The sequence below is a fragment of the Canis lupus genome, chromosome 15 (assembly GCF_003254725.2).
Source record: "Canis lupus dingo isolate Sandy chromosome 15, ASM325472v2, whole genome shotgun sequence".
In the NCBI taxonomy this organism is placed as follows: Eukaryota; Metazoa; Chordata; class Mammalia; order Carnivora; family Canidae; genus Canis; species Canis lupus.
In genome coordinates this window covers 2,610,659-2,633,106 of record NC_064257.1, presented here as the reverse complement: position 1 = coordinate 2,633,106, position 22,448 = coordinate 2,610,659, and the positions used below count along the sequence as shown (strand labels likewise).

Below are 22,448 nucleotides of genomic sequence, written 5' to 3'. Positions count from 1 at the left end.
ATCACAACGAGGTCAGAAAAGAGTATCTGAGATAATCCAAAAGATGAGGGAGGAGGAAGGAGTTGCCAAATGAAGATAGTGTCCATTCATAATTATGTTGCAGGTGTACTGTACCCATGTAAACAGCCTGTTCTACTCACTGCATATTTTCACTTAGGAAAGAAATAGCTCCTGTTTACCAAAAAGCTTTTCCAAGAATTTTTTATTTAGTGTACTTAGTTTCTAAAAATATTCTTGTGAAGATTTATATGCCAAGAATTAATATTTGCTAAGTGAAGACAGTTAATATCAAATTGAAAAAAAGTGGCTCTGTTAATTAGAGTATTATTTTTAAATGGACAGTAAAGCATTTTTAACTTCAAGAAATAAAGTGGAAAATCCATGTCTACCTTTATAATCTTTACCAGTGATTATCACTTTGGTGTATTCCCTCTTTTTTGTAGTTACTTTTAGGAGGCATAATTATATAGTTATAACTATTATTTTCATTCAATTTAGCATATCCTGTATTTTTATGTTACTTATGTAGCATTCATCACTTTAATTTTTTTATTTATTCATGAGAGAGAGAGAGAGAGACAGAGGCAGAAGCAGAGGCAGAGGGAGAAGCAGGCTCCATGCAGGGAGCCTGATGCGGGACTTGATCATGGGTCTCCAGGATCAGGCCCTGGGCTGAAGGCAGGTGCTGAACCGCTGAGCCACCCAGGCTGCCCTTCATTATAACTTTGAATTGTTGCATCCTCCAGTGAGTAACTAGATCACAATATATTTTACCATTCTCCTTCTGTGGAGGAGACAATATAGAAGACAAGAAAGGTTGTTTAAATTTTTCTTCAGCATAAATAATTCTGGGATGAACTTCTTGGTGCATAGGTTATATTTCCACATTTTGGATTATTTTTTAAAGATTCATTACAAGATATAGTATTATCTAGGTCAAAGGGCTTCATTATTTGTCTCTTCCTATTTTTGCCAGTATACTTTCTGGAGGTTGTACTGTTTATACTGTCTTCTCAGCATTATATAAGAGTGCTAGTTTTACTCCATCCCTATCAACATTAGGTATTATTGAGATTTTTCTTTCCTCAAAAAAGTATTTTAGGTTTCACTTTTTCATCATTGGCAAGACTGAACATCTTTTTGAATGCACTTCGTTTTATATGCCTGTGTTTTTAAGTTTACTCAGTGTTTCTGTTTTGCATTTAGATGTTTATTTGATGTTAAAAATGAGACCAGTAGCATTATAATCTGTGACAGTATTATGAAACTGCCTCTGGAAGTAACAAAAACTGAGAGAGACTTTCTCATCTTTTATTTCTGATGTGCTTTTTTAAAATTTTATTCAGACAACTCATTTAGGACACTCTAGAAGGGATACTTTAATCCTTTAACTCTTTTTTTTGGGGGGGGGGCCTTATTTCCTTAATTTTTGTTTTCCTAATCTTTAAGCTTGAAATTATAGTTTCTGATATTAAAAAAAGGAGATGAAGATTGAGAGAATTTATGGTTGAATTTAAAATCACAAAGGATGTATGTCAAGTAAGATGAACATGAATTTATTTACTGGTGTACCAAGATGAGGGAGGACCCCTCAAAGCATGAGCAGGTTTAACTTAGGGTCACAGAGGGGCAGCAAACTGGTGAAACATTTTTAACTTCTGTAGGTAGCCTGGGCTCACATTTCAGGAGTCATAGGTAAGTCAGACAGAACGAGGAGATACTAAATGATATGTGAAAGATGCCTCTTAAAGCATTGAGGCTAATGTGGAAGAGGTAGTTCTGATGCCCCATACAAAGACACCCCCGAGTTTGTCAGACTCCTTAATAAGATTCAAAAATAATTTTTTGTGTCCTTTTTGCACATTTGGAATTATAATTTGTTACCATGGGGCCTGTGTTCTTTGTCTTATTTTGTTGAATCATTATAGAAAGAAAAAGATGACAAGTGGAAAAGAGGAAGTGAACCAGCTCCAGAGAAAAAAATGGAACCTGTTGTTTTTGAGAAAGTTAAAATGGTAAGTGGGAAAGTCCTTGCACTGGGTGGATGGCCTCAGGTGTGTTTTTATGTGGAAGGAGGGGGTAGCAGGCCTCCTGGTGGGTGGGGTGGGGTCGATAGCCTATTGCACCATTTTACCTGGGGCCAAAGGGTTCCACTGATGCCATTTCTCATGCTTTCCCATTACCTTGTTGTTGCCCAGTCTGCTCTGTGACACTTCTCTTTGGGACCAGTTGGGAGTTTGGGAACTGTATTTGTCCTGTCTGAGCAAGAGGCACATTCCATGCCATAATGTGGTGACTGTGTGATACCTCCTGAGCAGATGTTACCTGCATCGTTCTCTCATTAGGCCCTCTTTACCTCATTTTCCTGTTACAGTTAAGAACAGTCCAGAAGTCTGGCCATACTAACCCATTTTAATCCTTCTTGTATTCTTACTATGTCATATTGAAGTAGACACCTTTCTTTTTTCACAGGACATTGTGACTGTAGTAGTAGATACTCTTAAGAGCTTGCAATCTTGGGAGAGAGGACTTTTTACTATTTGCTTAAGGAAGAGTCTTTTATTATTCTGAATCACACTGTCTGCAGAACACAGTCATTAATGATACTGGCAGAATGAATTAGGTAATCTTTAAATCGATCTCCCTTTTGGTATTAAAGGCTTTCTAATCACTGGGAGATTTGTTGGCTCTTGGCTCTTGTACCATCAGACACTTACCTTTATTCTTTGCTTTTCCTGGGACCAAAACCTGCTATTTTTGTTGGATCTTTTGATCTGTGGTTGCCTTGGTTTCAGAAAGCCAAACAAGCACAGATGATTTCTTTTTCACTTTAGGTTTGGTTTATGCACTTTGGTTTCCTGACTTGATTCTTTTACCTGACACTTCCTGAATTTTCTTTCTTTGGTAGTAACTCCTTGAATAATGGTGGCCAGACCACAAGAACACCTGTGTCCTTACAGTGACAAAGGAAAAAAATGTTCAAAAACACCTGCTTATTTCTTTCTTTAACATATTTTCACCTTAGCCACAGAAAAAAGAAGATCCACAGCTACCTCGGAAAAGCTCCCCGAAATCCTCAGCACCTGTCATGGATTTGTTGGGCCTTGGTAAGAGTTAGATGTTTCCACTCCAATAATCTTACAAATTATGATGAATTCCCTGTCACCCTGGGAAGATAGGTACTGTTGGGATTCTTTAGTTTGTTTCTTCATCGTTAAGATTGTTCTCTTATGTTTTTCCTGTTGTTTTACATCTGAGCAGTTAGTCTAAGAAGTGTTTACACTTTTCAGAGCAATAGTGTAGTGGTTAAGAGCATGCCTTTGGAGTTAGAGTGCCATCTGTGCCATCTCTGCCACTGAGTGTCTATGTGACCTGGGTAGTTAACTCAACCTCTGAACATTGCTTTCCTAATCTGTGTAGTAAGGATGATAAGCATCTCTACTTCAAAAATGTTTTGGGGAGGATTAAATGAGATAGTTCCTCTCAAGCTCTTAGCCCCTTGCCTGGCACGAACTAAGCATTCAGTAAATGTTAGCAAGTTTCACTAAACCAGCAGCCATGAGCCATGCCCCCATCCCTCTCATTTTTTCAGGTGCAGCCTGTCTTTGAGATGACCTTGTGGTTATTTTTCTTCAACTTTTGAAACCCTGAACTAGTGGTTCTGCCCTTGTCAGAAATAGAGCCTTTTCTTTACCTTTCACAGATCTCATGGCTGTACTTTAGGTTCAGTGCATTTCTGCTGATTTAGGTTACTAGCTATTTAGACTTATGATTTCCATACCTTCCGTTTATCTCTGAAAAAGAGATAAAAGCTACACAGCTGTACCCCTCAAATAGCCAGCCAGCCCCTTTGGTATGGGGCTAATACAGCTTCCAGGCCTGGGTTTCTGCTGCCCTGTCCCTGATAGCTGGCCACCACACTTCTCCAGCATGCTCCTGGGAAGGTGAGATGCCCCATCCAAGCTAAATGGTTGCAGAAGCCTAGATTTCCGGGATCCCTGGGTGGCGCAGCGGTTTGGCGCCTGCCTTTGGCCCAGGGCGCGATCCTGGAGACCTGGGATCGAATCCCACATCGGGCTCCCAGTGCTTGGAGCCTGCTTCTCCCTCTGCCTGTGTCTCTGCCTCTCTCTTTCTCTCCGTGTGACTATCATGAATAAATAAATTAAAAAAAAAAAAAAAAAAAAAAAGAAGCCTAGATTTCCAAGTCCCTGATAGAACATAGAGGCTTTTTCTTCTTTGTGTCTAGAATAGGTGGAAGGCATAGGCTTAATGAGCAGTGCTACAGTTGAGCTTTGTTCTCTCTCTCCAGATGCTCCTGTGTCCTGCTCCATTGCAAATAGTAAGACCAGCAATACCCTAGAGAAGGATTTAGATCTTTTGGCTTCTGTTCCATCCCCCTCTTCTTCAGTTTCCAGAAAGGTGAGTCATGTGGGCTCCTTAGAATTAAAGAGCATTCTAAAAAGGATAATTTTGATAGTATGGAAGCAAGTCATACTTCCTTGGTGGAATTGGACTTTGGTTTTCTTAATTCTTCCCTTTACCCTGCATCATCTCTGTTACAACCTAGGATTGCTATTCATTCCATTTTGTCTCCCACCCAAAAAAAGTGGATCATTTGATGGGCTTTTGTTGAAGATGTGTCCCATTGTAAAGGCTGATATTTTAGGTTAGCTCCTCAGCATGAGGGTTACTGCCAGAGAATTTGTAGATGGGAAAGACTTGAAACTGTTAATGGCTACCATTCGTGGAATACCTGCTTATGAACAGGCACAGCACTAGGTGATTTTGTATATCAGTTTGCATATTTCTTTTATAACTTAAAATATTTACCACAGCCCTGCAAAATGGGTGTTTTATAGATGAGGATACATTAATTCAGAAAAATTATATGACTAGCCTCTTGTTATGCAACTAGTAAATGGCTGCATGGGGATCTAAACTCAGTTCTCTGTGGGTGCATCATTTGTAGGTTGTTTTTGTTTGTTTTTCACTAAATCACATTGTTTGTAGGACAAAGAATTGTACCAGAGCTTAACTGTCTAGTATTTTCAGATATTTGTGTGGTAGAAATAACAGGAAGCTATTAACTTGCCCATGAATTCTTATTGGAGATGTTAGAAGCAGCAGAGAAAGGGGGTGGTCCTTACCGAGACCTCTGTGAGGACCATTCCAATTCTACTCTCTCTTCCTGCCCTCTTTGCCCTCAGGTTGTAGGTTCCATGCCAACTGCAGGGAGTGCCGGCTCTGTTCCTGAAAACCTGAACCTGTTTCCAGAGCCAGGGAGCAAATCAGAAGAAACAGGCAAGAAACAGCTCTCTAAAGACTCCATCCTTTCACTGTATGGATCCCAGACACCTCAAATGCCTGCCCAAGGTAGATTTCATGGGGATGGTAGCATTGTGTCAGATAGAAACATGAGGACTTACATGCAGGAATTATTTGTTGTAATGGGGGCAGTTGCTTTGGGGGCCAGGACATTATTCTCCAAACAGGCCTGAACGTGATATTTCTTGTGAAGCTACAAAGTGTCAGTGGATAGATATTAATGTAACTCAGAGCCATACTTTTGTGGGGTCTGGTGTCACACCTCTGTGTAGTCTGACTGAAGAACTGGACCTGGAGCCTGAAAGGAAAGTGGCTAGGTCAGCAGCCCACTGGTAAGCCATTGCAAGTCTTGTAGGGAATCTCTGTTTTGCTGTGTAGAAGAGCATTCTGGGTTGAGTAGAAATGCTACTGAGAAATTTAGCTGGAAAGGAGTAGCCAGTGAGGGTTTAGATGGACACTTTCCTCTTAAATAGTACTCTATTTATGTTTTCTTGGCAGCAATGTTCATGGCTCCAGCTCAGATGGCCTATCCCACGGCCTATCCCAGCTTCCCTGGGGTCACACCTCCTAACAGCATAATGGGGAGCATGATGCCCCCACCAGTAGGCATGGTAGCTCAGCCAGGAGCTTCTGGGATGGTTGCCCCCATGGCCATGCCTGCAGGCTATATGGGTGGCATGCAGGCTTCAATGATGGGTGTGCCAAATGGAATGATGACCACCCAGCAGGCTGGCTACATGGCAGGCATGGCAGCTGTTCCCCAGACCATGTATGGGGTTCAGCCAGCTCAGCAGCTGCAGTGGAACCTTACTCAGGTAAGCTACCCCATTTTACTTGGGACAAGAGTTTTGAGCCTTCCTCAAGACTGTCTCACCTCATCTTTCCCTTATCCTTTGAACCCTTACAGTGTAAATGTGATAATGCAGACATTCTTAGATTTGCTACCCCACCCCACCTTTTCTTTTCTTTTCTTTCTTTCTTTCTTTTTTTTTTTTTTTTGGTAGAAGATCTACCTAATGTCAAACTTTCTGAGGAGTTCTGGGTTACTATGTAGAATGAGGGTAATTGCCTCAATCTAAATTTCTTCACACAATCTTCAAAAACAAAAGCAACTTATATAGGTAAATAAGGAATGCAAATAAAGCCCCTCATAACCTACGACTGCCACATCTAGTAGGCATAATACTGCAAACTTCAAATTACATGGCAGTAAACACCCAAATCCAGCAGAGCCAGCATCAGAGAAACTACGTAGAAAGAGGAGAGGGAGCAGGGGGCTGAAGGTGACAGAGCATAGACAAAATCACCCCCTGGAAAGACCTACCTTGACCAGAAGCATGATGAGAAGAGGTCTGAGACTTGGCAATTAGAACTCTTGTTATGTGGAGAATTGAAAATGAGGAGCTTGAAATATGTAGGATTAAAGATGATAGCTCTGGAAAAAGCTTTGCTTCTAGGGTCATGTGAGTGACTTAGGATCTTCAGCAGGCTCCACACCCAGCAATATGGAGCCTGATGCACGGTTTGATCTCAAGATCCTGAGATCATGACCTGAGCCAAAACGCAGAGTTGGATGCTTAACTGACTGAGCCACTCAGGCGCCTCCTATGGGGATGACTTAGAAGGAAGAGGTGCTCTGGGGGGACCTGATGATGAAAGGAAAGTAAGAAATGAGAAGTGGAAAAGGGAATCACAAAATGAGAAGATAAACCATCCTCGTCCCTCCTTCCATATAATCATATTATTATACCAACAGAAGAGGGCGCTCTTGAACCAAGAAATCTAGTAAACCTCCCCAAACCCTCACACCTTCTATTATTCCTTATTCAGAAAAATAAGGCACTACAAAATATACAGAAAGTGGCGGGTGACATTTATACAGAACTGCTATGAGAATTAAATAGAAAATGAAAATCAAACCAGGGATCCCTGGGTGGCTCAGCGGTTTAGCACCTGCCTTTGGCCCAGGGCGCGATACTGGAGTCCCGGGATCGAGTCCCACATCAGGCTCCCGGCATGGAGCCTGCTTCTCCCTCCTCCCTCCTCCTTCTGCCTCTCTCTCTCTTTCTCTATGTCTATCATAAATAAATAAATAAATCTTTAAAAAAAATCAAACCATATTAAGAAAGAAAATTCTCACCACCCCCCAAACAGGCATGAGCAGAAGAAAACTGTTATACAAACCACCAACCTGAATGAAATGTCCTTTAACACTTGAAGACAAAACAGCTTCAATCAGAAATTTAAAAACTTAGAACCAAGATGGACAAAAAACTGGAAGTTATGAAATGAAACTTTACTGAATTCAGGAAAGAAATTGAAAAAAGACACAATTGTCTTAGAAATGTCTGAATTACAAATTAGCCAGAAGAGAATAGATTCAACTGAAAATATATTTGGCATTGAAGAAATGTTTGACTCAGGTCAGAGAATGGAAACTAAATATAGGAAGCAGGAAAATAAATCCAAGTGAAGGTAATACAGATATTAAGCAAAGAAGGCCTAACATAAATATATTTGGAGACTCTCCAAGAAAAACAAAATAGTAAAGCAGAATTAATATATTTAAATCTATAACACAAGAAAACTTCCTATAAATAAAAGACTTGAATATAATATTGAAAGAGTCCATTGAGTATGTATGGAGGGTTGACCCAGAATGGTAAATTCTAACATACGTTCCAGGAAACTTTTAAACTTTATGGAACAAGAAAAATTCTCAGAGCTCTAACCATCTCCTTACCTCCCAAACCCCCAGGTCTGCCATTTTTATTATTTATTATTTATTAAAAATTTTGTTTATTCATGAGAGACAGAAAGAGAGAGGCAGAGACAGAGGGAGAAGCAAGCTCCCTGTGAGGAGCCCGATGCAGGACTTGATCCTAGGACCCCAGGATCACGACCTGAGTCAAAGGCTCAACCACTGAGCCACCCAGGTGCCCCCCTGCTATTTTTAAAGAAAAAAGAACACCCAGATTGATATTGGACTTTTTTTTTTTTGGACATTGGACTTTTAACAGCAACATAAAACATAGCAATGGGAGTAGTATTTTCAAGATACTCATGTACATGTGAGACAAGTATAGCCAGACAAGCTATCTTTCAAGGATTGAGGCTATTTTAAAAAATATTAAATATGCAAGAAATCAGAGAATATCATACTTATATCTTTCTTGTGGAATGTACCAGAACTTAAGCTACATCCATTTAAGAGATGACTGAGGACATTTTGGCAAAAGAACTGATGGTGACTAAATGTTTGAGAATCTAAAGGATAGAAAAAATATATGTTGTGCATATATTTTTTAGAACAAACAAACATAACAAGAGAAGGTAAAGGGAGAAGGTAAGAAGGAAGAGGTAGGATAAATTGATTATTGTACAGGAAAAGGTGGAAGTTAAACGATGTAATAAGGTGACATACCAAATGGTAGAAGCTTGAGGACAGGATAAAGGAAACTAAAGACAGAAATTATTAGTATAAAGGTATCCACTAGAAGAAAAAACAAAACTTTATAGATACCTAAGGAATATTTTACAATAAAATGGAATACATAGACTATGAAGTATAACAAATATAATAAACACAGTAAAAATGTAATGTGATAGAACTAAGAACAAACATATCAGTCATATCATCAGGTAGCTTTCCTATGAAAAGAAAAAGATGTTTAAATTGACTCACAAAGCAACGCCTAATTTTATACTACATACAAACAAAGCCAGCTGAAACAAAGTGATTCAAAAGTCTGAAAACAGGGACGCCTAGGTGGCTCAGAGGTTAAGTGTCTGCCTTCGGCTCAGGGCATGATCCTGGGGTCTCAGGATCAGTCCCACATTGGGCTCCCTGCATGGAGCCTGCTTCTCCCTCTGCCTGTGTCTCTGCCTCTTTCTCTGTGTCTCTTATGAATAAAAATAAATAAATAAATAAATAAAATAAAATAAATAATAAATAAATAAAATCTTTAAAAAAAAAGAAATGGACAAAGAGGTATTGTTGGAATGGCTTATGTGTGTGCCCACACGTGTGCATGTCTTTCTCAGGCTTGGGTGACAAGGTTCACCCGCTGTATGAAAACTATTTTCATGTTTTCCTTTCTCTATAGTCTGGAATGATTTATATAGTATTGTTCTTTGGAGATTGAGTGGAATTCTTATGTGCAATTGTATGAGCCTTGTGCTTTTTTGTGTAGTAATTCTTTGATTGCATTCTCTCTTTGTTCTATGAAAGACAGCTTTGGAAAACTCTGTTTACGTAGATTAGCTAATTCATCTAGGGTTTCAGATTCATTTATCAAAGGTTAAGCCAAGCAAGCAGTCTATCTCATGATTTTTTTAAAGTTTCTTGTTTCAGTGGTTATTTTTCCCTTGTCATGTCTTATTTTGTATGTTTGTGCTCTCCTTCCTCCTTGTCCATTCTTTCAACTAGGTTAACTAGTGGTCTATTCTGTTAAAACAAACAAAAAATATATATACATATATACCACAGGATTTTGTTTTATTTATTCTATATTTTTTATTTGTTTTTGACCTTAATTTCTGGTTTATCTTTATTATTTCCTTCTGTATGCTGCCTTTTGACTTACTTTGATCTTTTTCTAGCTTTCATAGTTGGGATTTTAATTCACTTATTTTCAGTCCTCCATGTTTATCTGTATACACAATGAAGTGCTATAAAACTGATGAGAACATGTCAAAATGACACATGGGCCAACTTCTGGAGGCTCCCACTGTCCAAATATGGGACAATTTGAACATCAAAAGGAATGACACTGATGAATTATAACACCAAAGGAAAAAAAAAATCCATGAGTCCATAGTGATATATTTTTTGAAATGAGTGTGGGAGAGAGGGAGGGAAAGCCTTCTTTATAGAAGAATGGCAACTAGTAATTGTAGAAAGAACAGGATATTCACATATTCTTTTAGAAGTACCCTTTAGATTAATTACTAATTACAGTGAAAAAGCCCACAGTGGATACTACCCTAGCCAAGTGCTCAGACATAAGATTACCAACAATGGGACAAATGAACATCATGTGCTTCCTGGTATCTTGTACTAAGAAGGACACAATATCACTGCCTAAAATGTTTAACTTGGATCCAATCATGAGAAAATATGAGGTAAATCCAAATTGAAAGATTTTCTCCAAATAACTGGCCTGGATTCTAAAAACAATGTCAGGAAAGAAAAAGTGGTGGGGGAATTGTTCTATATTAAACTTAGGAGACAAAGGGGATATGAAAATAAAATGTAACCTATATTAGAATATTGTATTCATGTTAAATTTCTTGTATTGTGATTTTAGGAAAGTACTCTTTCCTACGAGATGCCTCCTGCCTTACTAAGAAGTGAAATGTCAGGATACCTGCAGTTTTCCATGTTCACCAAACATTTACACATACATGTGTATGAAGATCCCACACAAGATACATAAATCTCAGAGAGAAAATGGGGCATGGTGTTAACAACTGAGAATTTAAAGAAGGATATATGGGTTTCATTCTATTGTTCTTTTTTTTTTTTTCATTCTATTGTTCTTTCAACTTTTCTATAAGCTTGAGGTTTTCTTTAAAGAAGTTGGTGGGATTGAAAAATAGACCTTCTCCTCAAGAAAAAGAACTTACACAGAAAGGTACCGGGCTTGGGAGATTTAAGGCATTTTTCTTGATAAATAGTTTCCTCTGTTCACTGCCAGAGGCCAGGCTTTCAGTCTCATTCATAGAGGCCCCGGCCCCACCCAGACCTTATTCCACTGATTCTTTTCTCCCAGCAACTTCCCCTCTCACACACTGAAGGCCCATTGGTCTTTTTTTTTTTTTTTTCTTCTTTTTTTGCCTGCCTTTGTTCATTCTGAACAGCCCAGTGTCTTTTTCCTTTTCTCTCCGCTTGAGCGTGCACGAGCACTTTCACTGGCCCTGACAGTAATAACTCTGCTGGAGATAAGACAGGAGCACTGCCACAGGGGCTCATCTGTGTACTCTCAGGGCTGGCAAGTTAACAATAGGCCCCTTCTTTTTAGGATGAGAGACCAGAAAAGAAGAGAATAACGTCTCATGCTGCTTTTATGTTGACTAGCTCCAGGACTCCTTTCCCTCCCTGAGCATTAGTCTCTGTCAACATCTCCCTTCTGAGAAGTCCTTCATTTATTTACGTGGTCTGGAGCCCTCAAAATGATCTATTATTAAGGTTCAGGGCAGATCTGTGCCATAACAGTTCCCCTTTGTCCTGTTGTTCTCCCCCTCCCCACAGACAGGAGGACTCCTACCCTGCTTTTTTTGCAGTAATTGGCTGCATGCCCACAGCCTGGTCTGAAAGTCTCCTCTCTCCCTTTCAGATGACCCAGCAGATGGCTGGGATGAACTTCTGTGGAGCCCATGGCATGCTGAGCTATGGACAGTCGATGAACGGCGGAAATGGACAGGCAGCGAATCAGACTCTCAGCCCTCAGATGTGGAAATAAAAACAAAACACCTGTATGGCTCCCACTCACCTCAGCCCCCTCTCTCCCAGTTTTCCTCCTTCCCCAACTTCCCCATCCCATTCCCTTTCCTACCTCTCTGTTTGGTTTAGAAATTGCTCAATCTGTTGCCTGGGGTTTGGCATTCTGCCCAGCCCAGCCACTTCCTGGACACGCAGACCTCTCTGTTGCTCTATGTTGTACATGTCCCCTAGCCATCCCGACTCTCTCTGCAGCCTCAACCCCAGTCCTCTCCTGGCACCAGCACCTTAGGAATTGTTGGCAGAAGGCACTTACACTGTGGGAGAAAGGTGCACACCTTTGAGTACTTTTCCTTTAGGTTAAACCTCCTATCAGACTCTCAGAAAGGTCTGGAGGTGTGGTTCTTTTAGGCAAAGTGGGGAAGCTTTAGAGGTACTTCTGTATGTGTTGCTAAGCTATTTCTACATGTTTAAATTTTTGGTTGAAGAGGGAGACGTCATGCTCCCATAATTATGGGAATGAAGAAAGTACTGAAATCAGATTAAATATACCTTGGGTTTTAGATCAGGTTGGCCCTAGCCCTGGGCCGAGGCAAACCCTCTCCTGTGAGGATGAGCAAAAATATTCTCCTTGCCCTGACTTGCTTTCTGGACCTGAGGCTTCAGGACTTGTCGCTTCAGTTAGCCTTTATTAGCACCAAAGACTTTATGAAGGTCCCATACAAGAACACACACCCTGCCCCACCTCCATCCTCCCTGCAGTGGAATCTGGCTCTATGGCTGGAGGACCAGCCCCTCCAGTGGGAATGCAGAGCTTAACGTGTGTACTGCTTGTGTGTGTGTGTGCGTGTGTGTGTATGTGTATTTCACCTCCCACTCTTTCCCCATCTGCTCTGGGTGTTTTTGTTTTTGTTTTAGGTTTACACAGAGAGGAGTTAATTTATCAACAGCCTAAAACTGTTACGACTTTTTCTTATAGTTTAAAAAAAAACTGTAATCTCATGGATAGCTCCCGTCCTCCTCCTCCCTCTCCCAGTCTGCCAATCACTCTTTCATGCCTATGTATCCCAGGCTGCTGTTTCCCCACCTTCTGCAGGTGTATGAGGTGGAGAGCTTGGATAGCTTTCCTCTCACTCGTTGTTCACCCTACTTGAAAATTAAAACAAGAAAACTTTGCTTCAAAGATTTCACCTGTGGGAACCACAATTCCTGGTTGCCTTTCTCCTGTGTATGTGTATATTCCTTAATAAATATTGCAGGGAAGGACCCTTTGCTTGGCTGTTACTGTGTATCACTCATGGAGGATGAGTTGCACCTACGTTTTCTGCTTTCCAGGAACAGGTCCCCTACTTCCTGTATCTTAAAAAATTTTATACTGAAAATGCCAAGGACCAGACCCAGGCTCAGGCAGTCAGAAAGGGCACCTTTTATGTCCTTTGTCCAGTGGTGTCTGGATTTGTGAGCTGAGGGAACTGTGGATATCTGCTCCTGCTAGAGCCACAGAACATTGAAACTTGAAGTCCCCTTTCTCCCCCACCAGATAGAGAAACTGAGACCGGCCTCCCTTCATCCCCACCCCTCCTTTCCTTTGAGTGTACTTTTTAAATACTTCCAGAGGCAAATGAGAGGATAGCGTAGTGGTGAAGAAAGTAAGCTCTGGATCAGGCTGCCAGTATTTGTGTCCCCTCCCAGGCAAGCCACTGAACCTTTGGGTCTCAGTGTAAAATGGAGCTTATGGTCATATTGGAGGTCAAATGAAGCTATTCCTGTGGTACATTTTGCACAGTAGGGGATCCTTGGCATTCAAATGTTGACTATTATGTGCCAGACCTATGTTGGGCATTAATTCATTCAATGAATATTTAATAAGTGTTTTTACAATGTGCCAAACACTGTCATAGGCTCTGGAATAAAGCAATGAATCAATACTCCCCAATTTCATGGGATGGTGTGGTAGGAGAGACAAATAAATAAGTAAACTATTTAATTTCAGATACAAGATAGGACCGCTGAGATGGAGTAGTCAGGAAGTTAGTTACATTTGAACTGAAACCTGAATAAGCAGCCACTTGCATAGAGATCTGGAAAAAGAATGGAGCAAGTGTACATGTCTGCATTGGAAATTGTTTGGCTGGAGGTGTCCATTTGGGAGTCATCAGAGTTATGGATGGTATGTAAAGCTGTGAGATCAGATGAAATGCCTCAGGAGAAAGGATAGAAGAGGATGGAGCCTTGGGGGCCCATCAGCTTTTAGAATTTGGGAAGAACAGATGAGGAAAAATGAATCTGACATAGTTCCTGCTCTCAAGAAACAGTCTCACAGGGCAACAGACTTAGAATTGCTTATACAGTAAATTATGGGATCTAAGGGTCTCCTAGCGCAGTCAGGGGAACTTCGCTAAAGATAAGGGTGTTAGAGCTGAGTCCTAAGGAAGAGGTAGGAGCTAACCCACAGGTTGGATGGGAGTGGGGAAAGGAGTATTCCAGACAGCACTGTGTGAACAAAGACAAAGACATCTGCACGAGCATAACCCGTTTGGGGAAGCACAAGCAGTGCAATGTTTGTAAGGTCTGATGTGGAAGAGATGAGACAGGTATGGCCAAGCCATGGGTGCTTCCCATACCCTAGGAGGGGGTTTGGCCTTAGTGTTACAGATGGTGGAGTGACATCATCTGAGTTGAGTTTTAGGCAGCTCACTCTTGCATTGCTGAGGATGATGTGTTTGAGGGAATAAGACCAGACCTAGGGGACCAGAGAGATGGCAAAAGCTGGACTAGGGCCCTGGTAGGTGAGGGATAGGGGAGAATGGAGTGGCTCAGAGCAGCAGCTCATGAGCTGCTTATGAGGCATATGAGATGCTAAAAGGTGTTCCACAAATACCCTGAAATAAGTTTGGGAAAGACTGCATGTTCTATCACCTCTTGTGCATCTAGAATATAATATTCACATAGTAATGGCTCTGGAAAGTCCTGTGGTAAAGGCTTCAAAAAAATTGATAGACATGATTTAAAGCAGTTTTAGGTTTACAGCAAAATTGAGTAGAAAGTACAGTGAGTTCCCATATGCCCCCTGCTCCCCATTCCCACAACCTCCTTCACTGTTGACCTTCATCCCATGCCACAGTGGTACAAACCCTCTGTGTTCTTCCTGTTTATCCCTCCTTCTTCTCTAGACCCTGTCAACCACTGATACGTGCGCGTGCACACACACACACACATACACTTTTTTTTTTTTTTTTTTTGCTGTCTCCATAATTCTGCCTTTCTCTGAATGTCATAGTTGGAGTCACAGAACATGTAGCCTTTTCAGATCTACTTCTTTCACTTAGAAATATGCATTTAATATTTTTCCATGTCTCTTCATGGCTTGAGAGTTCATTTCTTTTTAGCACTGAAGAGTATTTCGTTGTCTGGATGTACCATAGTTTATCAATTACCAATAGACATCTTGGTTGCTTCCGAGTGTTGGCAATTATAAATAAAGTTGCTATAAACATCCAAGTGCAGGTTTTTGTGTGGACACAACTATACCATTCATTGGGGTAAATATATGGAGTATGATCACTGGATATAAGTTTAAGAGTATGATTGCTTTTGTACGAAACTACCAAGCTCTTTTCCAAAGTGGCTGAACCATGTTGCATTCCCATCAGCAGTGAGTGAGAGTTCCCATTGCTCTGCATCTTCGCATTCGATGTTGTCAGTGTTTTCTTACTTTGGCCATTCTAAGAAGTGTGTAGTGGTATGTCATGGATTTAACTTGCAATCTCCTAGTGACCTGATGTTGAACATATTTTCAGATGCTTACTTGACATCTGTATACCTTCTGTGGTGAGGTGTCTGTTCAGGTCTTGGCTTATTTTAAAAATTAGATTGTTTTCTTAGTGTTGAATTTTAAGGGTTATTTCTGTATTTTGGATAACAGTCCAAAGAGTGTTTCTCAGAGTTGTGTTTTTTTTTTTCTGAGGAGTTTCTCCCAAGCTATGGTTTGTCTTCTCATTCTCTTGAGTAAAGACCTTTTTTCCCCATGGTTTTCTAGCATTTATCAAGACATATTTTTCCATGAAATCCATTTTTTTCTGGAATACCTAACAATTACATAATACTATTTGGAAAAAAACAACCAGAAAAAAAATATTTTAGGAAGTAGAACAGGGATGAGATGTGGGATGGAGGGAGAGAAAGGAATCAAATCTCCCACGTTTCTAGCTTGTGTGAGAAGTTACAGGAGGAGAAGCTGGTTTTTACCTCACAAGGGAGGAATATAGAAAATTAGAAGTTTGGTTTTAAGCATGTTGAATTTGTAATGCCTGTGATATATTTAGGTCTGATTGACCAGCTGGAAATGGAATTGAGTGTGAGGTTTGTTCAAGGAAGAAGCTAAGATGGAGAATTGAATTTCAGAATCAGCCCCTTGGAGGTGATAATTGATGCCATAGGAGTGGAGGGGATCATATGGGATGGATTTTCAAAAAGATTATTTATTTATTTATTTATTTATTTATTTATTTATTTATTTATTTATTTATTTATGATGGAAAGTGAGAGAGAGCAAGCACATGAACAGGGGCAGGGGGAGAGGGAGAAGCAGACTCTTCTGTTGAACAGGGAGCTGGATGTGGAGCTCAATCCCAGGACTCTGGAATCATGACCTGAGCCAAGGCAGACCTTAACCAACTGAGCCACCCAGGCACCCTAAGATAGATTTTTAAAATGAGAGCAGTGGGCTAGGCACAGAATCTTGGGGGAAATATTAATTCCTAATCAGGATTAAGGAGGAAAGGCCCAAGAAGGAGAGGAGGTGGTGTGAGAATGAGAAGTGTCAGAGAATTATGGAAAGCAAAACAAAACAAAAAAACTCCAAGAAAGTGCAGTGTCAAGGAACCCTAGGTATTAGAATGTCAAGAAGGAGGGATGATCACAAGTATCAAGTTAGCAGGAGAATCATTGAGATACTGATTTATAAAAGGACTGTGGAATTCAGCATTTGGAAACTTCTGGAGAAGCAGTTTTAGTGGAATGGTAGGGCCAGAAGCTGGGAAATAGTGGGTTGAAGAGTGAATTGAAGGAGTTGAGAAGGTAGAGAAACAGGCTGTATTCAGTTAAATATACATGGTAGGTTTTAAGGGCTACTCTTTTTCTTTTTTTAAGATTTTATCTATTCATGAGAAACACGTAGAGAGAGGAGGAAACTTAGGCAGAGGGAGAAGCAAGCTCCCTGTGGGGAGCCCAATGTGAGACTTAATCCCAGGACCCTGGTATCACACCTGAACCAAAGGGAGATGCTCAACCACTGAGCTACCCCAGTGCCCCCTAAGGGCTACTCTTAAGAATAGAAATAGAGTGTGTAAATCACAAACCAATGAAGAGGTTTGGAATAAGAAAATGCAGATAAGCGGGCAGCCCTGCTGGCTCAGCGGTTTGGCGCCGCCTGCGGCCTGGGGTGTGATCCTGGAGACCCCGATGGAGTCCCACGTTGGGCTCCCTGCGTGGAGCCTGCTTCTCTGCCTGTGCCTCTGCCTCTCTCTGTGTGTCTATGAATAAATAAATAAAATACTTTAAAAAAAGAAAATGCAAATAAGCAAAAATATCAAACTTCTTCCTTAAGCTGTCAGGCAAAGCAAGAATAAAAAGTAAGCATAGAAGGGTGCCTGGGTGGCTCAATTGGTTAAGCATTTGATCCTTGGCTTTGGGCTCTGCACTGAGCATGGAGTCTACTTGAGATTCTTGCCCTCTCCCTCTGCTCCTCCCCCCCACTTGAGCATACGTGCTCTCTTTCCCTTCTCTCTCTCTAAAATAAATAAAACTTTTTTTTTTAAGTAAGCATAGAAAAGTGGAACAAAAAAAAGTGGAACAAATAGAATTTAAAAATTAAAATACAATAAATAGAATATTGAAAATATTGAGATTATCAAATTGGATAATTAAAATCCATTCTCTGGCATCATAGGCCTTTCTTCTAAGACTGCTTTCCTTCAACTGGAGTATATCTTTTGGAAGTTCCTTTAGTGAAGGCCTCTTTGAGTCTTGCCTGAAGCATAAGGACGGGAAAATCTAAAATAAAAGAACGAAAAGAAAGAGCAGACAAATAATCAAAAGTAAGCAGAGATCAATATATTGACAAAACAGACTTTAAGAGAGAAAGCATTATTAGAAACAGGATTTCTATGTAATAAAGATTCAATTGAGAAGGAAAATAGAATTCTAAACCAGTATGCATTTTTAAAACCTCAAAATCGAAAATTTATAGAACTTCAAGGAGAAAGAGACAATCTACCATCACTGCATAAAACTATCTTCACCAGGCTTTTTTTTTTTTTTTTTTTTTTGTAGAAACTGGCAGCCTGATTCTAAAATTTATATGGAAATGTTAAGGACCTAGAATAGCATGATGATTTTGGAAAAAGAATAAACATTTGGAGAGATTTTACTACCAGATTTTAAAATTTGTTATGAAACTGGAGTAAGACAGTGAGGAATTGTTGCAAAATAGACATATAGACCGACAGGATAGAATACAGAACCCAGAAACAGGCCCATACACATTGATTTATGAAAGTAGCAATGCAAAACAGTGAAAGAAAAGTCATTCAGATAAAGGATGCTGGGACATAGATATACATATAGAAAAAAAGTGAAGGTTGGCCCTCTACCTCACACCATAACAAAAATGAATTCTAGATGGATTGCACATCTGAATGTGATATACAAAATGGTAAAGCTCCTAAAAGGTAATAGAGAATATTTTCTTCATGGCAGAAGGAAAAACACTGAAACATGAGTTAAAAAGCATTACTCATGAAGAGGTTTATAAAGTTGACTAGATTATTATTTTTTTAAGTTGGCTAGATTAAAAATAACAACTGTTTATCAAAAGATTCCATTAAAACGGTGGAAAGGCTTTCCACAGGATTGGAGAATATATTTGAAACACATGATAAAGGGCTTGTATCCAGAATATATGAAAAACTCCTGCAAAATAATAAAGAGACAGCCAACTTAGTGAAAACTAAGCAATGGAAGTTTGACACCACTTCAGGGAGAGACTTAAATGACTAACGGATATGTGAAGGGATGCCCAATCTCACTAGTAATTAGGGAAATACTGATAAAACCACAGTGAGACTTTACTAAACACCTACTAGAGTAGCTAAAATGGAGAAAGATAATACAAATGTTGACAAGAATGTGGAGCAATAAGAACTCTCTTATGCAGCTGGTGGGGGTATAGATGGATACAACCACCCAAATGTCCATCAGCAGAAAAATGAATCAACTGTGGTAAATTCATGTAACAGAATATTAAACAGCAATGGAAATGATCAAACTACAGTTCTATACAGCCACAGAAAGGAATCTCACAAACTTCATGTTGAACACATTTTTTACTATATCATTTGAAAGTATGCTTTGTAGGCATAGTGATGCTTTACCCCTAGGTATTTGAGCATGCCCACTAAGAATGATATAGTCTCCTATATAACCACAATGCCATTTTCATACCATTGTAAGTTAATAGTTCATATTTCAGTCCATATTCCAAAAATTTCCAATTCAGTCCATATTCAATTTTTGCCATTTATCCCAAGAATGTCTTTTACTGCCTTTTTTTAAAATCAAGATGCATTAAAAAAAAAAAAAAATCAAGATGCAATCTAGGTTTATGCATTGCATTTAATTACTATGTCTATTTGATTTCTTTTAGTTTGGAACAGTGCCAGCTTTTCTCCCCCATGGCATTGACTTTTTGAAGGGCTCAAAACAATCGGTAGAAAGTTCTATATTTTTGATCTACCTGGAAACTAAAAAAATTAGGTCTAGAGGCCCAGTTAGATTCAGGTTAAATATGTTGGTGAGACTATCTTGTAGTTTGTTTTGAGTACACCTTAGTACACCAGGGAGAAAATAATACCCAAAAGAATGGACTTGTATAGTCACTGGCAAAAAAAAAAAAAAGTAGCATTCATATGAAAATATTGAGAGTGTTCAATCAAGAAGAGAAGGATATAATTTACAGTATGGGGGTATTTATTAATATGGATGCACCTACCACAGATTTTAGATTTAATGTCATGGATCTAGTATCTGGGCATGCTTTATAGATAAAAACTAAACATAATATTGACCAATCCAAGAAGCTGAGATGATGGAATTTCTTTGTCTACTGTGGAGAAAAGAATCCAAGATTTGAGGAATTCTGGACCAAATATGTCACCCCTTTTCCCAACCTATCCCTATAAGAATCCTGGAGATACTCCCTTTACCAAAAGCTTGAGGCATATTTTGTTATAGGAGTACTAGAATCATTAAAACATGACTTAGGTGTTCCCTGTAGGTCAAAAATGGTAGTGTCATGACTTCCTATTTTTGGTGAAGTTAAGATATTCCAAAACAGAAGTCTTTAATAGTGACCTGTCTGCAGTTTATGATAATCAGAATGGATACCAAGATCTTTGGAGGTGATTAATTGATAATAAATGGCCACACACTTAAGTCCTATTTGTTTAGCCAACATTTCTCCAGGCTTAGAGACAGATGTCATCAAGATAGAAATGTAGCCCCGCATTCTGTTGTTAGATCTGCTCTAGTTCACAGATCTAGAGCCTACTGAATAATGCAGAGGCCAGGTATCCTTGAGGAGGGAGCTAAGTATAAGAGCCCTGTAAGTGTATATTTCTGGCTTTCCCCAAAGGGACCCATTACCATTTTATTGGGGCAACTATGCACTTGGGCAGCATTTGGATACTAGCTGTTAACTCACTAATTCCTAAGTCCCCAAAATGTCACTGTCCACAAGTTAGAGTGGGAGCATATGAAGATCAAGTAATGGAGTTTTGACCCAACTCAACCTCACCATAGGGCCTAGTAGAATCTTAAGTCCCTAAGTTCTTGGGTGTCTAGTTGGAAAAGCTGTCTTTATCAACTGATGGAATTCCCACATTGGTTTGCTGATCTGTGAAGTAAGAACTGTTAAGAAATGAATAAAAAAGAGGAAGCTCCTAGAGCTCTTCTCTGCCAAACTAATGAATCAGTAACAGTAGTACGGCTCTGGGAGGAGTTGTAGAGATTAGTGTTACCAGAGAGACATAGCAGATGCAGCAGTGATGATTCCTATTATATGTCCATTTAACTTGTCAGTCTAGCTGGTGCAGCAGATGGATGGGTTTAGGAGAATGGCAATAGGTTATCATTAACTTAATCATACTAAGAGCTCCAAACAGTGATACCCATTATAGCTGCTATTCCAGAAAGTCATTTCCCTATTGAATCAAATCAGGATAGCACCTGACACCTGATAGACATCTATTACCATGATAATTTGGGAGGGGGGTATCTATCCCTATTTGTGTATATATTTTTCCTATTTGTATATTTTTTAATAAAAATATTAGAAGCAGTTTGGCTCCACCTGATAGAAGTTTACCATCCCATCTGGAGAATATGCCGGTTCTTAGATCTATGCCAAATTTAGTCTATAGAGGCTTGGACTGCATGACTATGGTAGATTATATTTTCCAGGGGTGGCCACACCAGTGCATATCCCATCACACATGTTCATCTTATAAGGTGATGTTGGTATTCTTCCATTGAAAGGTGGGGTCATTTTCTCTCCCTTTGAATGAGTAGACTTTTATAACTGCCTTGACATAGAATGCGGCAGATATGACCCAATGTGACTTCCATGGTTAGATTATAAAACAGCAATATGGCTTATGACTCCCTACCCCTCCCTCAGGATTCTTGCCCTTCAAGCTCAGCCACCATATTTGGTAATGAATAAAACGTCAAATGATTCCAGTTTTTGCCTTTGAGTTTTTCAGTTAGGCTCCCAATGTAATAGAGCAAAGAGAAACTGTCTGCACTGTGCCCTGTCTAAATTCTTGATTCATAGAAACTATGAGAGATTGTAAATGATTCTTGTTGTTTTAAGCAGGAAGTAATAGGTAGTCTGTAATATAATCCAATTTATAGGGAAGTCCAGCCACATCAATGAATTATTTTAGATATGTTGGGAAGACCGCTTTAAAGTTCTGAACTCTCTTGGGTCCCTGGGTGGCGCAGCGGTTTGGCGCCTGCCTTTGGCCCAGGGCACAATCCTGGAGACCCGGGATCGAATCCCACGTCGGGCTCCCGGTGCATGGAGCCTGCTTCTCCCTCTGCCTATGTCTCTGCCTCTCTCTCTCTCTCTGTGTGACTATCATGAATAAATAAAAAAAATAATAAAGTTCTGAACTCTCTACCCTCAGTATTAAAAGAGAAGTATAGTACTTGGTGAGTCTCTGGATTTGATAAACACAGATATTGTGGTTGGGTGTGGTGCCCAGCCAATTACTGGACTGACCTGAAAAGTGTCCTACTTCAAGTAAAACCCAGAATAAGAGATGTTTCTTCTAGTTTATGCTACAGGCAGCTCTGCCCTTAGCCCTTATGATTCATTACATCAGTAGCAGATCAGGATCTGTGTGGAGACCCTCACCACCTCAATTAAAGAACCACCAAGGAGGCAACTATGGTTTTTGAAGCTATGCCCTGATTGGCAAGTGACTATTTCCCCACCTGGCCCTGGTGGGGATTGATTCCCAGATCATGAGACCTAGGTGCCATGGAACCAGAGCTGCCCAGCGTGAACTGGGCGATGGTCTGCCTGGACCATATCCTTGGGGAACCTTCAATGTCAATA

At 39.9% G+C, this 22,448-nt stretch overlaps 1 protein-coding gene across 7 annotated transcripts in view; it reads left to right on the top strand.

Annotated features, from left to right (window-relative positions):
* SMAP2 (small ArfGAP2) overlaps positions 1-13,033 on the top strand; it is a 47,231-nt gene extending 34,198 nt beyond the window's left edge. For 5 of the 7 annotated variants that reach the window (XM_025419775.3, XM_025419777.3, XM_025419779.3 and 2 more), the window contains 6 exons: positions 1,929-2,015; positions 3,026-3,107; positions 4,310-4,419; positions 5,208-5,373; positions 5,824-6,140; positions 11,664-13,033. In XM_025419775.3, the coding sequence (XP_025275560.1) occupies positions 1,929-2,015; positions 3,026-3,107; positions 4,310-4,419; positions 5,208-5,373; positions 5,824-6,140; positions 11,664-11,789 (888 nt within the window). In that variant the 3' untranslated portion in view covers positions 11,790-13,033. Of the gene's footprint in view, positions 1-1,928; positions 2,016-3,025; positions 3,108-4,309; positions 4,420-5,207; positions 5,374-5,823; positions 6,141-7,479; positions 7,942-10,884; positions 11,141-11,663 lie in introns of those variants that run through there. The other 2 variants (XM_049094532.1, XM_025419776.3) reach the window with 2 other exon arrangements.
* The last annotated feature ends 9,415 nt before the right edge of the window (positions 13,034-22,448 follow it).